At 35.4% G+C, this 16,427-nt stretch overlaps 1 protein-coding gene across 6 annotated transcripts in view; it reads right to left on the reverse strand.

Annotated features, from left to right (window-relative positions):
• Window positions 1-1,326: 1,326 nt before the first annotated feature.
• NRXN1 (neurexin 1) overlaps window positions 1,327-16,427 on the reverse strand; it is a 703,336-nt gene continuing 688,235 nt past the window's right edge. For all 6 annotated transcript variants that reach the window (XM_055329133.1, XM_055329135.1, XM_055329134.1 and 3 more), the window contains one exon: window positions 1,327-5,369. In XM_055329133.1, coding sequence (XP_055185108.1) covers window positions 5,062-5,369 — 308 coding nt within the window. In that variant the 3' untranslated portion in view covers window positions 1,327-5,061. The remainder of the gene's footprint in view (window positions 5,370-16,427) is intronic.

Raw genomic sequence — 16,427 nt, forward strand, 5'->3', positions numbered from 1 at the left:
GTAGTTTTTTTTGCACTCTTAAATGAGGTTGGTACATTAGAAACCATCACCATTTCTTTCATAGAACTGGAATTCAGGTAAGGAACATTGGATGCTACCACTTGAATACCCATGTTCCTTACCCAGAATTGCTGTCTTGTTTGGGAGAACAGCACTCAGTAATTGGTCTAGAATCACTCAGCCTCCTTGATAAAAGACAAACTATCAAGAAGTGGTCAAAGCATCTTCTTTGTATAAGCCTCACAAAGAACTATTTCCTCCTTTCCAATGAATTTAATTTTGAGGTCAATCAGGTGTCTTTTTGTAGTCCATCTACTACCCTGGAATATCAATGACCTCCACAGGATGGATACTTTTGGTGGATAGAGCCTTCCTTGCTGTGCATTAGATATGTACAATGGATCTTCAAAATACTTAATTATGCCAATCTTTGGAGACATTTGTCTTCAAATGAATATCACATTGTCCAAAATAGTGGATATGAGATGAACAGAGTGATTTACATATACTGGTCTCAATAAATATTTGAAGGTTGAACTTGTAAAAATGAAGCAAAGTTAATTTATATAAAAGTCAGGTAGCTGAACAAGTTATATAGAAAAGGATACTGTCCGTGTACATTGTAAAAATATATGATATTTCTTGATGCTTTTTTGATCCTCACTGAACCATTTTCTTCCACATTATTTTTATAACAAAGTTTTGTTTATATTCAATGTCTGTTTTGCTGGTTTGATTCTTAATATTTTAGAGAATTTTGAAGTCCTTTGAAGATTGATGAGCCCAATTAGGCTCTCTTCCTGAGAAAATACTTTTCTGAATATATCTGTCAAGTTTTATTAATAAATATTGTTAGAGGTTCCTAATCCTTGAATTCTGTTTACTACTGGTAAATTTTGTACTATTTATTTCATCATCTTTAAAATTTCATGCTTTTAAAATGGTAAGCTGTATTACATAGCCTTTAACTTAGACATTAAGAAGAGGTAGACTGTTTCCCTATTATATTTAAAAGTTATGAGTTAATAAGAAATAACACATGTCTAGAACAAGGTAGGTGTAATATAGATTAAATACTCATGTTGAAACCATTTTCAGTGAAAAAGGAGAAAATGACCAAACTCCTGCTTTCCTATCAGATTATTTTCAAAGCCCAGAGTTTTAAATCAGTTACCAACTGTTGGATTGAAACTTACAGAAAGTGAGTGATGGGTCATCTCACTTCCACAGTTACTTTGCTTTTGCGGAAAAAAAAAAAAAAAAAAGTATGTAAGAGATGAAAAAGTATATTCCTTTACACACTTTTTTGTATTTTTATTTTTCAAATAGCACAACCTGAGCAAACATTTTTGACATATTTTCTTGAATTATTGTTATGGAAAATTATAGTATACAAGTAGCCACCTTTTCTTTATACTTAGTTGTGCAAGGCACATTAGTTCTTATGATCCTTACTACCCTATGAGGTTGATATTATTACCCTTAATTTACTAATGAGAAAAGTGAGAGAAATTATATTTGTCAACTTGTAGCTAGTAAAAGATAGTATTGGAATTTAATCACAGGTTTACTTGAATTATACTGCTTTTTATAGAGAAAATCCTACGTATGAAATCAGCATCTTCATGTTGTTTTTAACTACTTCTTACAAGTTTGCAGTTTCCTGGAGAGCAAGATGCACAGATGTAAACAGAGGTACATTTAGTGACTGTATCTTAAATCTATGAATGTAGATGTGCTTACTGAATATTAAAACCCAGAAAAAGATCAGCAGTATTCATCCCCTGCTTGTCTAAAGGGCAGGTTTTCCTTTCAAATTCAGTCTTCCTTACTGGGCCACTTTTCCCAAAATGGTGCCGCATACACTTTTTTTTAAAATCAATAAATCCACAGTTGTATTAAGAAATATTTTATTAACAAAACAGTAAATTCCACTTGCTTAGCATTTCCAATAATGGATAAATTGGCCTTGCAACAGAAAAAACAAAACAAAACCCTTAGATACCCAATCACACAAAGCACTAGAAGGGTAGGGTCATGTGGCCTTTCTTTAATGTCTTGGGGATTGACCACCTCACACATTATTGTAGTATTTGTTTTTTTGTTTTTTGTTTTTTTTAAAAAGGCAACACATTACATGGATAAAAAAGAAGCATACTCAATCAGAAAAGTTACAGTCTAGAGATGTAATCAAATTTATGCCAGGTAGTGTGAAATCCTGTTAACTGCAAACTATTCATGGAACCCTGATACATTTGATATGAAGATACTTGGGATCTTATTCATGTCTTTTTTTTCTCTCTAGCTCATGTTCCTCTCTTTTCTTTCTCCATTCACAAAGAAAGAAAGAAGAAAAAAAAAAAGAAAAAGATTGCTAGATTTTGTGTAGGCCAATAACATTAGAAGTATTTTTACTGACAATATTAGATTATATCATTACATGAAGTTTTAAAATTTATGCTGGAAAGAAACAATGAAATCAATCCCAAACAACATGCTTCATAGATATACTGCTTAAAAATACCATTATTTAATTTATTTTCTATCATATTTTAGAATCTTTCCAGTTGGAAACTAGGTTGAGTTCAGTAGATCATACGGAAAAGCAACCATTTCTTTTTAAAACCTCAAGATGTAAATTAGTGGTTTCATATTTACGTTCTTATTTCACTGGCTTTCCCTGAGTAAGACTGAATGAGAGGAAAAAAAAAAAAAAAGACATGAATTCTTTAAGCTAGCAAATTTAAAAAAAAGAAGAAAATCTGAAACACAAGTTATAGATACTAAATTTTAGTTTTAAACCTCTACTTTCTGGGTCATGAAAAGCCTTTAAGACTTTTCACACAACACAATTACTTGGCAACCATAGATAGTGGTGATTTGCTATGAATTACACATATTTCTAAGGTGCTGTATGTCTGAAATCCAGGCCACTTTTTGGCTTTTTTCATCACCTAAAGTATCACAAAAGATGTTTTGCATTTTTTTGCCTTTGCTGATTAAAGCTAATTGTAAAGGTATTCTCTTTTATGAAATCTAGTATCATTCTTTTAGGAGATGTTTTAAAGTAATGCGACCAATTTTTACTGAGGCATCACCTTCCAATCTAATAATGCATTTCCTTTGCATTGCCTGCTCATATTAATAATTTATTGCTATGAACATCATTGAAACAATATGCAAAACAAGTGTATAATCTGTATTTTTCTATTACTTAATGTGTGTTAAACTAAAACTATATTTAATGATATATATGAAAACCAGAAAAGTTAAAATATGGTCAATAATCAACAAATAGAGAATGATTTTTTAAGATGGATAGTAATACAGAATCAAAGATTACTAAAAATACTTTCTTAGTTGAGAAAATGTTTACTTTCCAAAGTATTTATCATGCACATCAAGTTCAGAGCAGAGATTTTATATACATATATAAAATCTCGTATGTATAATTTTATTGGAAACAAAATTTTTAATTGCGGCAGCCAGGGTGGTTAAGGTATACACTAGCCTCCCCCACAAAATGGTTCATATTCATGCATCAATATGCCAGTGATATTCTATTTGATAAGAAAAGGTTCCATTTCATTAGGGACTAAAATATTCTCAGGGTTTCTTGGAAGCATGATCTCAGTGAAGCAAATCACCCCATTTGTCATCAATACCTTGGCACAACTATCTTCCTTCCTTCCTGCTTATCAATTTGTCAGTAAACATTTGCTGTTATATATATGCTTGGGTTTTCCATCATATTTGATGGATTCCTCTGGATTTGTGTGTGTGTGTGTGTGTATGTGTCTGTGTGTGTATTTGCGTTTGTAAATGATGAAAGTATGTGGAAAATGTGAGTATTTAGGGGAGAAAAGAAGATTATAAGATACATATGTATATATTTTACCTTCTAATTCACACCTTTCATACAAATACTAAAACTTAATTGCAACAGAATGAAGGCTGTACATGTTAGAAAAAAAAAGTAGCTGAGTCTTTTTATATACATTCATACATATCTTCCTTAGAATAAACACTACATTGTAATTTTTTTTAAAAAAGTAAGTAATTGTGGCAATTTATAATGGTGGCAAAAAAAAAAAAAAAAAAACAACCCTGAAATAATTGTTGCTCCGATGTCATAAAACTCCCTATACTTAGCAACACTTATAACATTGAATTTACCAAAAATGGCTGAAGAGCAGAGATATATTTTGCATTTTCTATACAACAGGCTATAAAACGTCACTTATCACAGTCCAGAAAGCACACAGAGATGGATTTTATATAAACATATGTAATAACATATTAAGCGTGCATGAAAATTTCCCAATGATTGCATCTATGCCCTCTTGTTTTTTTGTTTTGTTGTTTTGAAATTTTAGTGTGAAAATGTGCCTTATATTTCACATGGTTGAAAATAAGGCCTCCATACTTTTTTTTCCCTCACCACCAGAAAGGGGCTTTTTGAATGTGTTCCTACACAAGTCTTCAAAAAAGCCAGCACTTTGTTTCAAATGCAAGTTCCAACCACTGCTCCAGTTGCGGCCAGGTGGCAAACCCAAAGGTTTGCAGGTTGGGTCATTCAAAATGACACAGTCTTCTCTGGCAATCGGACTAACTCAGGAAAGCGCTAGCACTTTGGCTAAATCCAGGATCATAGGTAGCTTCTTTTTTTTTTTTTTTTTTTGTATTGTGTGTTGTGTTGTTTTTGTGTTGTGCCTTGATGTTGTAATACTCCTTTGCTTTATGAATGCGTGCGGTCATCACTGTCTTTTAGGAATGTTCCAGCAACATAAAGACAGGCAGAGTAAATGAAAACACTGTGGATGTTAGGGAATTTATTGGCCCCTGTTTTGTTTTGTTTTGTTTTGTTTTTTTTCTTTCTTTTTGGAGAAACAAGAGCATGAGATACTTGTTTTTATTTTTTAAAAACAGTCTTTCCTTCCTGATTGCATTCCCTGTCTTCTTTTGTATGTGCTTCGTAAAAAGGAAAGTAAATAAGTTTATATTATGTCTCAGATAAAATGAAGACTATTTCTATACAAGGGTCTTTTTAAGATCTTGGAATCAGACGTAATACTCTTTATCCTTGTTTTTCTTATTTTTGTTGGCGCTTTTCGCACTGCTGGGTTGTTTCTCCTTTACGACAGCCCCATTGGACTGTGCTGAGTTACTGATGTAGTTTCGACTCTCGTCCACATGGTACGAGCCTTCATCCCGGTTTCTGTACTTGTACATGGCATAGAGGAGGATGAGGATGCACAGGGCGGCGGCAGCTACTATCCCCACCACCATGCCCGTGGTGCTGCTGGACTCCCGAATCACTTCTGCTGAGCCTGGGTATGGCTCTCTCCCGCCTGCTCGGGTTGGGTTAGCTGTAGGAGAGAGGGCGAGAAGGAACATCGTGTGATGACTGAGTTCACCCAACACCCGAGAGCTAGAACATTACAATATGGATATGTGGATATTACTTGTACATATTATATATGTATATAATTACATATACATACAACCTAACATTTACCATCTATTTCCATGCCTAATGGAATAACACCTACTGCTTTAGGGAAAGTCTACTGCTGCTAAATGTAGCAGTCCCTGTGCCTCACGGTCACTAAAAACTAGGGACTATGAATCAAAGCACTTGGGGGGGGAGATCTGTTGCTATCTTTTCTTTATCACAGATCAGTTAACAAGATTTTCTAAGTGCAGCCCCAGATAAGCTTCATGCAGCTCTTAAGGGCCACGTTGATGTGTTAGGTGAAAAATCATAAACCCGACACGGTAGATGAAATCATAATGACACTACCTTATACTATCAGAGGGTATTAGTTTAGCAATCAAGTTGATGTTCATACAGAACACTTAGGGCTAACTCCAGACTCTGAATTATGATACCTAAATTTAGTAATACTTTAGAAATCAGATTGCAGGGCAGCCCTGGTGGCTCAGCGGTTTAGCGCCACCTTAGGCCCAGGGCGTGATCCTGGAGACCCGGGATCGAGTCCCGCGCCGGGCTCCTTGCATGGAGCCTGCTTCTCCCTCTGCCTGTGTCTCTGCCTCTCTCTCTCTCTCTCTCTCTCTCTCTGTCTCTCATGAATAAATAAATAAAATATATAAAAAAAATCAGATTGCATCATACAGTAATGAATACAGTACTGAACAGTAAGATAATCCAAGCATTCTGAATGGACTTCTCATGCTTCCTTAATAAAAGCATGATTTTAGTCACATCTTTGCAAACTAAAATAACACTAAGTCCTTTTCTGTCGGAGGTGTATTTATTCATATAAGTGTAGTGTGTATCACTTATTCATTGGCAGTGGCTGAGTGACCACCAAAACTATATTTGGGAGGGTGAAGTAGGAAAATATTTTTTCTCAGTTTTATAGACTATCTAAATCGGATATGAGTCAGAATTTAGTACTTAATACATAATAATGAATAAAGGACTGGCTAGCCCACTTTTTTCAACTGACAAAATTCTCGTTTAGTCTTTCCAATGTATAAATAAACTCTTCCATGGTATAAGAAATGGATTACAGGGTTCATTACTGTCTTCTCCAGGGTATAGTCAGGCACTGAAATTGATGATAGATGGAGAGAAAAAGTCCTGGAATTTAATATGTAAATGGGGTTTGGAGAGCGAGGAGCAGCTCTTTTCCTCTACATAAGAAACTTTTTTTTTAATATTTTAAATGAATAGTAACTGTACAGAGATAAAAACCAATCCTATCTCTGACCCTCAGGTCATTTTTCTCTATGGATTATATTTTCTTTCCCTGAATCTCTGTCCTCGTTTTGTCTTACAGAAAAAGATTACTTTTCAGATGCAGGGAATTAAAAATGCCATAATTTTCAAAATGTCATTTTTTGTAATGCATTAAAATAATCTCAAGGATGAATTAAAATAATCTCAAGGTTGTAAATATGTATCGGATACAGATAGATATGTGCATATAAATGGTGTGTGTGTGTTTATATAGAAATTGAATAATTCAAGAAGACTAAAATTATGACTATTAAACATCATTTAGGAGCTATTTTTTAATATTTCTACAAAAGTGCCTGTTAAATACTGGTAGTCATTTACCAGCCATAGCTCTGTACTGCTCTGTAATTCCATTTTCAAACATCACCAAGACTTCCTCTGCATAATGGGGGTTTCTCACTGTCACTTTCCTTTCGTTCCCCAAATAACGCCTTACAAATAGAGTCACTCACAAAGTACAGCCCTCAGTCTCAAAGCAGCAAGAGGCTATGTTCTGGAGCTGCAAATTGTATCAGGTGAAACCCTTCTATTCTGAGTATATTCCTGCATGTTTCACAAAAGCTAATGTAATGTTGCCGAATAAAAGGCCGTGGAGTTGCTTCTGTGGCCACGGTGGAAGGAGGCAAAGACCATAATCCACAGCTTTTGATTACAGGAAATTAATTCCCTCTCAAGAAGAACAGAACCTCCTGCAGGAACTCTGTCACTACCTCACAAACCAAAAGCAGCACTTTCTCTCTCAAATATGGTCATCTTTGCCAAAGTCGGCCAATTAGCTCAGCTGCTAACTTCCACGGAATGACAACTTTTTACTTGCTCATTTGTGGATCATTCTTTTAACATGGTGTCTTAAGAGCTAAAGAAAAGATTTTATTTAAATGTTACATAAATCTTTCCCCCCACCCTGATGGAATGCTTTTATTTTAAACACAGTTCCATAATTACCTCACTTTGTCTGTCAGAGAAGAATGGGGAGAATGGATATAAAATCCTCATCATATACTTCATGCTAGTAAGAATTGAGAGTTTTAATGAAATGCAGGGTTTAAATGTTCTAAACTAAGAGTAGATATGTTCATTTTTTTTTCTAGTTAGGAACTGGTATGATAAATGGACTATCTTATCCAAGAATTTTAATCTTACTTTTTATCTGCTCAAATATTTCTGATATATTTTCAGAACAACTGTGTAAGAGCACAGGAACAACAAGTTGATGTTAAAACTAGAATGAGATTCAAAGACCAAAGCAAAGCCTCAAATGCTTCAATTTTGCCATATGGGCATTTGATAAACACCTTCTATTTAAGGAAAATACTCGCCTTTTTTGCAACTCCAGCCAAAATGTTGCTTAAGTCACATGCAGGCCTAAAAATATCTCTGTAACCCATATGTAAATAAAGATTCTAAATACCATTTTCTAAAAATAGCCGACCAAAAAATGCCAAAACCCAATGATAAACATTTTACCCTTTACCCATCAATTGACATTAAAAAATTAATAACTGCCACAGGTATTCTAATAGGTCTGTTTGGAATATGCAGTCACTTCCATATCTCACTGATTATTTAACAACTTTTTTTTTCAGTTTTTGCTTCAAATCTGAAGGCAAAGTGACATTTTTCTTAAATTTTGTGCTAAGATCAGAAGTGTTTATACACTAAAGACATCTCTCCTAGATGTACAAAAAAGACTAGAGAAATTTGGGGTGCCTGGGTGGCTCAGTCGGTTCAGCTTTGGACTCCTGGTTTTGGCTCTGGTCCTGATCTCAGGGTCCTAGGATCCAGCACTGCATTGGGCTCTGCTCTCAGTGGGGAATCTGCTTGTCCTTCTCCCTCCCCCTCTGCTCTTCTACCCCACTCTCTTTCTCTCTCTCTAACAAATAAATACATAAAATCTTAAAGGGAAGGCTAGAGAAATTTAAATATATTTATAAATTATAAATGTGGCTTCATTTATTGTTATAAATGGTTTATTTTGATGATCGCTGGAAAGCCTCTGAGGAAATTTCACATTAATTTAAATGCAGAGAATAGTAGAAATAGCTAAAAAGGCTAAATGCCTTCTTATATAATTTAGTTAAAATTTTATAGCAAAAAAGAAACACAGCCATCTCTTAACCCTTTATAACAATGAGAACGAAGGAACTTAATCAGAGAAATCCATAGGCAATTCTTTTATTTTATTTGAGAATTTTGCAGCTCCTGTACACTCTATAATACACTAAATCAAGGCATTGTACATAAATACAAAAATCTATATGTGTTTCCTCTGCAGTGTTAAGAAATAAACAAATGAACTAAGGTTTACTTTCACTCTCTCCCTTTCTCTCCTCCGCCCCCCACGTGATGAGAACAAACAAAGTAAAGGAGAGTAAAGGAGGAGCAAAGAGAATGGAATATATACAAATCAGCAGTAAGTCCTTGAATGGTCAGAAGTTAACTGACTTATAGGTGAAACTAAGCTAATTACACCAGAGGCACAAGGAGCCCAGGTCAATGGAAACTTCATTGGAAGACCATGGATGGGGACCGAAGAAGCCAGAGCACATGAGGACCCTCTGTTAGGACTGGAAACAGGCAAGTAAGCATTCAACTGTGGTGGTGGCACCAGTATTTTGAGTTGATGGTTAGGTCACAAGCCAAAAAAAAAAAAAAAAAAAAAAGAGTATGTGAAATATTCCGAGTGCCCGTTTATATCCTCTTTTAATGATAGGAAAGCATTATGAATTATACACAATTTCTGTGAACACTGAAACAATAGAAGATTTTTACCCCCATGTCATCCACACCCATGATGCACCCTCAGAGTCAATCAGAATGGAGCGTAAATCGCTGGGTCTACTACCTGCGAGGAAAGCGCATACACACACCAGAATGGCAATATGAAGGCTTTTGATCTCTGCTGGCATTTTTGCCTAAACGATTCAGAAGCTATTGACTGCACTGGCCAAGACAAAGAGCTGTCAAAAGGGTTATAACCTCTTTCATATAAGCTACTTTTCAGCTAAATGGCTGTGAAAATATTCCTGGGACTCACGGACGGGTAAACAGTGTTATCTTAGAGGACAGATGAGAACTGATTTTTAATTCTTTCTCTATCTGTTCAAACATTTGGTAGGATCTCATGGGCTCCAGAAGCCTTCTACATAGTCTGTTTTGGCCAGATTAATCAAGAATCTGGGCCAAAGTATGTTAGCTCTATGTATTTTCTTATTTTTCATTGCCTAATTACTACTGTGATTATTTAGGTAGGCATAGTCTTTCAAGTTTTAGGATATTTATTAACGTATTTCCACATTATATCCCGAACCAATTTATTCATATTGGATAATCCATTGTGGAAAATACATAGTAAGTGCAAAAGAATCCAGTGCCTTGTCATATAAAAAGGATAAAAAATGCATTTGTTGCTTTCACAAAAAATTTAAAAATGAAATATTCAAAATTTTAACTTATCCCTCAGTTTGCTGAGATAGTTATTTTAAACAGCCACGACAGGAAAAGAAATTGTCCTGATGTATGTTCTTTCTTTATTTTTGACAGCCTTTGGCACTGCATCTGTGAAAGAACATCATTTCCCCAAATAAGAACTCATTTCGATCCGGTTAAAAAACACCATGGAACAAACATGTTTAAGTGATATATGAGGCTACAGCAGAGAACAGCAAAGAGAAGGTTGTTTGTAGCAGGTCTTATTCCTTAGCAGGTCCTCTGGCCCTCTGCCAACAACTCCAAGCTCCTCTCCACTCTTCCTCCTACTCCGTCCCCCTCTCTACCCCTTCTGTGCATCCTGCCCCAAGCTCATGATTTGTCCTTGAAGGTGGCCCTAAAAGAGCATAATGGGTCAGCAAGGTGTTCAAAGAGTGACAAAACTTATTGCCAAGTTCCTAATTTCAAGTCCCAATATAAAATCATCCTTACTGGCAAAAAACAAACAAATGACTAAATGTGATTTTTTCACTACAACATAGTCTTTGTGTTTCATCTTGGAATGGTTTACTTTATAATTTAACCTTCTAAACTTGTTTTCAGAATAAAATTATAAGCTTTATCAAAATAAATGGCATTTTGTTACCAATCTTGAACATTTTGGTATTTTATTATGAATTTTGTTCTTCAGATGGGGTATGGGGATATGTAGAGCACATTAAGCCATTAAGCTTTGCACAGGAGCCTGTATTTCTCAGTTTGCCACAGTCTGGTTGTATCCAGTCATAACCTTAGTTTATGCAAATGGGGAGCATAAAGCCCACATTTACTTAAGATGATTCACAACTGAAGTTCTAAAATAACTGCATTTTGGAAGGTAAATTTTTGAACATTAGCCAGTTTTTCCAAAGAGGCTTCACTTTGCAGTAGAAAGTGTCTGGCATCCTTTGGTTATTCTTTCTGAGACTGGAAAAATAGCAATCAGATATTGTTATTAAAAAATAAAACTGCTCTTGATTTATGTTTTTCCAATACTGCACAAGAAATGATGCTTATAGTCCTAATTCTGTCACATAAAATGAGGGTTTGGTGGGTGGTGGGACCTTTATTTCCATTGGTGAGTTCACCAAGGCAATAACCATGCCATCAGATGCTCTTTTTATCACTCAAATTGTCATTTTTATGAAACTATTCTGTATACTTGGATGAGCTGTTCTTTCACTGTAATCTTATTATATTTATGTTGTTTCCAAACTTAGCTTTGCAGGGTAAGATTACAGTTTCCAGGCGATTCTTATTGTTTGTTTTATTTCTTCAGTGTAGGCTGTTAGTGTATAGGTACGCCATCAACCATGACCCTGTCACATCAAGGATGAAGCAAGAGTTTCCTAACATACCAATGACAGTTTTTGAGTTTTAAGAAAAAAATACAAGAAACTGCCAACTTTAAGAAATAGTAAAGAATAAAATACATTAATGATAAAAAAAACAAACAAACAGAATATGAGCTAAATATTTCAGATCAGGAGGGGTATATAAAGGATTATAAAACTATAATGCTCAACACATATCATTCTGCCATCTGAAATTGTTAGATATCCTGTCTTACAATAATCCTTTCTTTTAAAAAATTATGGGCAAGATGCATTCATTGAATTTTTTTCTCACTGAGTCTCTGACCAGTCTTTCTGGTTTTATCATAAATTAAACTAAAAGTAATCAATTTTAAATTTCTGTCTCCACCCCACCTGCCTAAAATGATCTCATTAGAACAGAGCACTGTACTGTGTTTTAATAGATGTGGAAATTATTATAATTCTAGGCTAGTCTTGGAAATGGTTTCAGATTTATGAGGGAAGATTTGATTTTTCCAGTACCCAGTTTCATTAATACTGTGAAAAGAAAATTGGAATTGTAGGCTCCTGGGGTGTTTGTAAATTGAGATTACCACATTTTTGTCCCCCCATCTCCAGAAAAATAAAGTTTGTTATTTTTCCCATTTCTGTGCTTCAGTACAATGTGGGTCAGAAGAAACAATTATGATGCAATCACTCAAAAGAATGCATGCTTAAATGCCACAGCTGCAGAAAGGTAGGCAATGATCTGTATGCATGCTCTAATTTCAACTCACACTATGGTTTTTTGAAAGGTGATGAATGCTGGATGTTTCAAATCCCTCCCATCTTCCCTTCTCACCAACTCCACCCATTCCTTGAATATTCAGAAGTTTGCTCATGCAGTTCAGACAAAAGGGTTGAGAGAGGACACGTCTGACACATCTTAGCCCTTCTGATGAAATGGAGAACTTGGAAATCAATAAGCCTTTTCCACCTGTGTGGCTGCTTGGTCGAACATTTTCCTCTGCTATTTTCAAATCCACAAAGGCACATGTTTGAAAGGAAGTACAGAGGCCACCACTGAGGGATTGAGGGATTGTTATCTTTACCAGAAATCTCGGTACCACAAGGGAAGGGATGCTAGCCACAGAAAAACTCATCCTGTGCCTGTAGGACAGAAATCACCAGCTAGCTCAAGCTACTACCTCAAATGGCACCACGTGGAACAAAAAAGGCAATGGACAATCATACCCTGTATGACTTTGGTCACAATGAAAACTAATAGAGGAAAACACACATTGCCCCTCATCTCTGGGGGAGACATTATGTGGCATTTACAGAAGCCTGTTCTTCAATCGCCTCATACTTCATAAATTGTGTACCTATGACTGAATCATCTACAGCCTTCATAAACTTTAACATGGTCATTGTGCCTATAAGGTTTTATTAGAACCCTTGAGAGTGTCAGAGTATTTACTAAAGTATCAATATGACCACCATTCTCGTGGCCTTTCATGGCCTGGCCACAGCTACCTACGCAAACTTGTCTTCCATTTCTTTCAAAAGAATTTGCGGCCACAATTTTATTGCTGTCCCCAGTTTCCACATGCCAATATAATTCTACCTACATGCATGGCTCAATACTACTTATTCCTCAAAATTAGCTTAATGCTCCATCTTTTCTGAAGTTTTCTGAGAATATTCACTCCTTCTGTCAACTAAAATATAGTGAACTAGAGTTATGTTCCAAGGACTGTACTAGGTCCTGGGGATAGAGTGGATAACCATAGACACTTCACATTGCCTTCATGGACCTAAACTTAAGTTTAACTTAACTTAAACTTAAAGTGATAGCTGGACCATGTGTGATGAAAGACAATGGTTAGCTACCATGCAGGAGTAGAGCAGGAGTTTCTGATTTAGACTGGGGAGTCAGAAAGACCTGACTTCGTGACATTTATGCTGAGACATGGAAAAGGACTGGAGACTGTCAAGTGAAGGGTGGGAAGACTAGAGTCTTCTAGTCAGAAGGAATAAGGAGGAACGACCTCGTGGAAAGAAAGAGCTTATTTTTCAGAAATTCAGAAAAACAGAGTGATTGTAGCATAGTGATTGCTGGGGGAGATTGACAAGAAATTTGAAGGTGGATATAAAAATTAACATATATGTCATAGGCCATGCAATGAAACCATACACGATGAGATCAGCATATTGTACTTTATAAATAGTAACCGTTTTATGGGGAAAAAGGTGTCACTAACAAAATGATAATGCAAGTAAAAATGAAAAGAAAAATATTTGTAGCAATATGGCAGACCAAGAGTTAATGCCTCTAAAATACAAAGAGCATGTATCAAATGATATGAAAAAAATAATAATCCATAGAAGAATGGACAAAATTACACATAGGCAAGTGATGAACAGAAGATCTAAATGAAAATTCAATGTAGGACAGGGCGCTTGTTTCATTAGAATGGAAGTCAAAACAAAATAAGGAGTTTTTTTTTTTTCAATAAACTTAGAGGAATAAAGAAAGAAATAGTGATAATGTGGTAAATATATTTATTTGGGAAATTTGCTAGTGAATACAAATTCTTTAGTCATTTTTTAGTAAGCAATCTAATAATATCTATTAAAATTTTAAAAATATTAAATTACAGGTGGATGATGGGTACATGTGAGTTCATTAAACAATTCCCTGTAACTTATTATATGCTTGAAATTCACAATGATCAAAGTTAAAAAAACAAATATTTTAATCAAACCTCAGTTTGTGGAATATATTCTATATAATTAAATATGCCAGCACATAAATATATAAGTACAGGATGTTTGCTATAATGTTATGAGAAGAAAAGAGAAAAGTGTAAACACTTAAGAGCTTGACTACAAGGCTATGGTTGAATAAATTATGGCATACTCATAATCTAGAATTTTAATAGAGTTGAAAATAGGAGTTAGAGTCAAATTTGTTGACCTTAAAGAGACCCCTAATATATTAGTAAAGGAGAAAAGCTAGTTTAATTCATATAGCATGTGCCTACTTCTATAAGGCAAGAAAGAAAAACAACCTTATATTTGTATACTTTTAATAGGAACCTGGTGAAAGATATATGAAAGGTTCATGTCATTACAACTGGTTAAGGTATAGAGGTGGGAAAAAAGGGGGAAAATAAAATAAAGTAGAAAAATCTAATTAGGGCAGCCTAGGTGGCTCAGAGGTTTAGCACCGCCTTCAGCCCAGGGCCTGATCCTGGAGACCCGAGATCACATTAAGAAAATGTGAGAGGGATCCCTGGGTGGCGCAGCGGTTTGGCGCCTGCCTTTGGCCCAGGGCGTGATCCTGGAGACCCGGGATCGAATTCCACGTCGGGCTCCCGGTGCATGGAGCCTGCTTCTCCCTCTGCCTATGTCTCTGCCTCTCTCTCTTTCTCTCTCTGTGACTATCATAAATAAATAAAATTTAAAAAAAAATTAAAAAAAAAAAAGAAAATGTGAGAGACCTTTGATTTCAAAGTTGTAAGTAACGGTAATACACAAGTGGGCAAAACACTGGTAGTGACATCATAAATATCATTCCCTCGATACTTCCCTAACTCCCAGCCCCTATGATATCTTCAGTAAAAGAAGGAAATATATTTATTTAATGAAACCTTCTCCTATGCTTAGGCAAAGTTGGATAATATTATATCAATGTAAGTATCATATCTGCATTCATTTTCTTTATGCCTCCAAGTAATAAGCCACTTAATTCCAATGACTAAGTCACTAAGTTATTTTAAGTCAACCAAGTTAGCAATCTCCAGTTTGGTTCATTTGGTGCCTTATTTACATCAACATCATCTGATACCCATCTCACTACAAATAGTTGAGAGCTAATTTGGAGCTCTTTTCTCAAAATAAGCAGAATAGTTGCAGAAGTTTCTAGGGTACTTTTCAAGACTGTTACTATTGAAAAGGAAGTTGAAAAGAGCCTCATCAGTCAGGTCAAACATTCTATAATTATTAAGCGAAAGAAAAGCCATATAGGCAGTAATTAAGAAAATCAGCTTCAAAGCTAGGGAGCCTAAAGAGTCTATGGTTTTCATCAAAATGTATTAAACTTCAGAAAGTGCAACAAGAGCTATATTTTGAAATGTAGATTATACTCTCCATTACTGATTTTTACTCAACTATACTCTTCAATAGCAAAATAGCTTCTTTTTCTGGCAGCTCATTGACTAAAACATCTAGGAATACACACACCCAGAAATCCCTTTTCTTAAGATGCATTTCACTTTTTTACACGTAGAAAGTCGAACAACCAGTCTACAAAAACCTAGAGGATTCATTCCAAAGAATCTTCTAAGTCTGGAACTAAGAATTTAGGGGGAATCTGGTTTATAGGAAGACAAAAATGGCATCAAGAGTATATAAGTAAATGGGATCTCTGGATGGTTCAGCGGTTTAGTGCCTGCCTTCAGCCCAGGGCCTGATCCTGGAGTCCTGGGATCGAATCCCACATCGGGCTCCCTGCATGGAGCCTGCTTCTCCCTCTGCCTGTGTCTCTGCCTCTCTCTCTCTCTCTCTCTCTCTCTCTCTCTCTCTCTGTCTCTCTCATGAATACTTAAATAAAATCTGTTTTTTAAAAAAAGTATAAGTAAAAAAAAAACAAAAAAAAAGTATAAGTAAAGTAGTGAGGAATGTGTGTGTATGTGAATACTGTAGCCTTCCTTATGGTTTTCTGATAGAAGTCGCTTGTCATGTTTTTTTAGTTTTTGTTAGGTTTTTTACAAATTACACTTAAAGACAGGGTGTTTGAAGAGCTCCAGAAGAGCCTTCATAATACCTTGGTATTAGCTTACTTAAGTATATTGTGTTATCAAAAACCCGCTTTCTTAACTTCCTCCCAAATA

This window comes from Nyctereutes procyonoides, unplaced genomic scaffold (genome assembly GCF_905146905.1).
Source record: "Nyctereutes procyonoides isolate TBG_1078 unplaced genomic scaffold, NYPRO_anot_genome, whole genome shotgun sequence".
In the NCBI taxonomy this organism is placed as follows: Eukaryota; Metazoa; Chordata; class Mammalia; order Carnivora; family Canidae; genus Nyctereutes; species Nyctereutes procyonoides.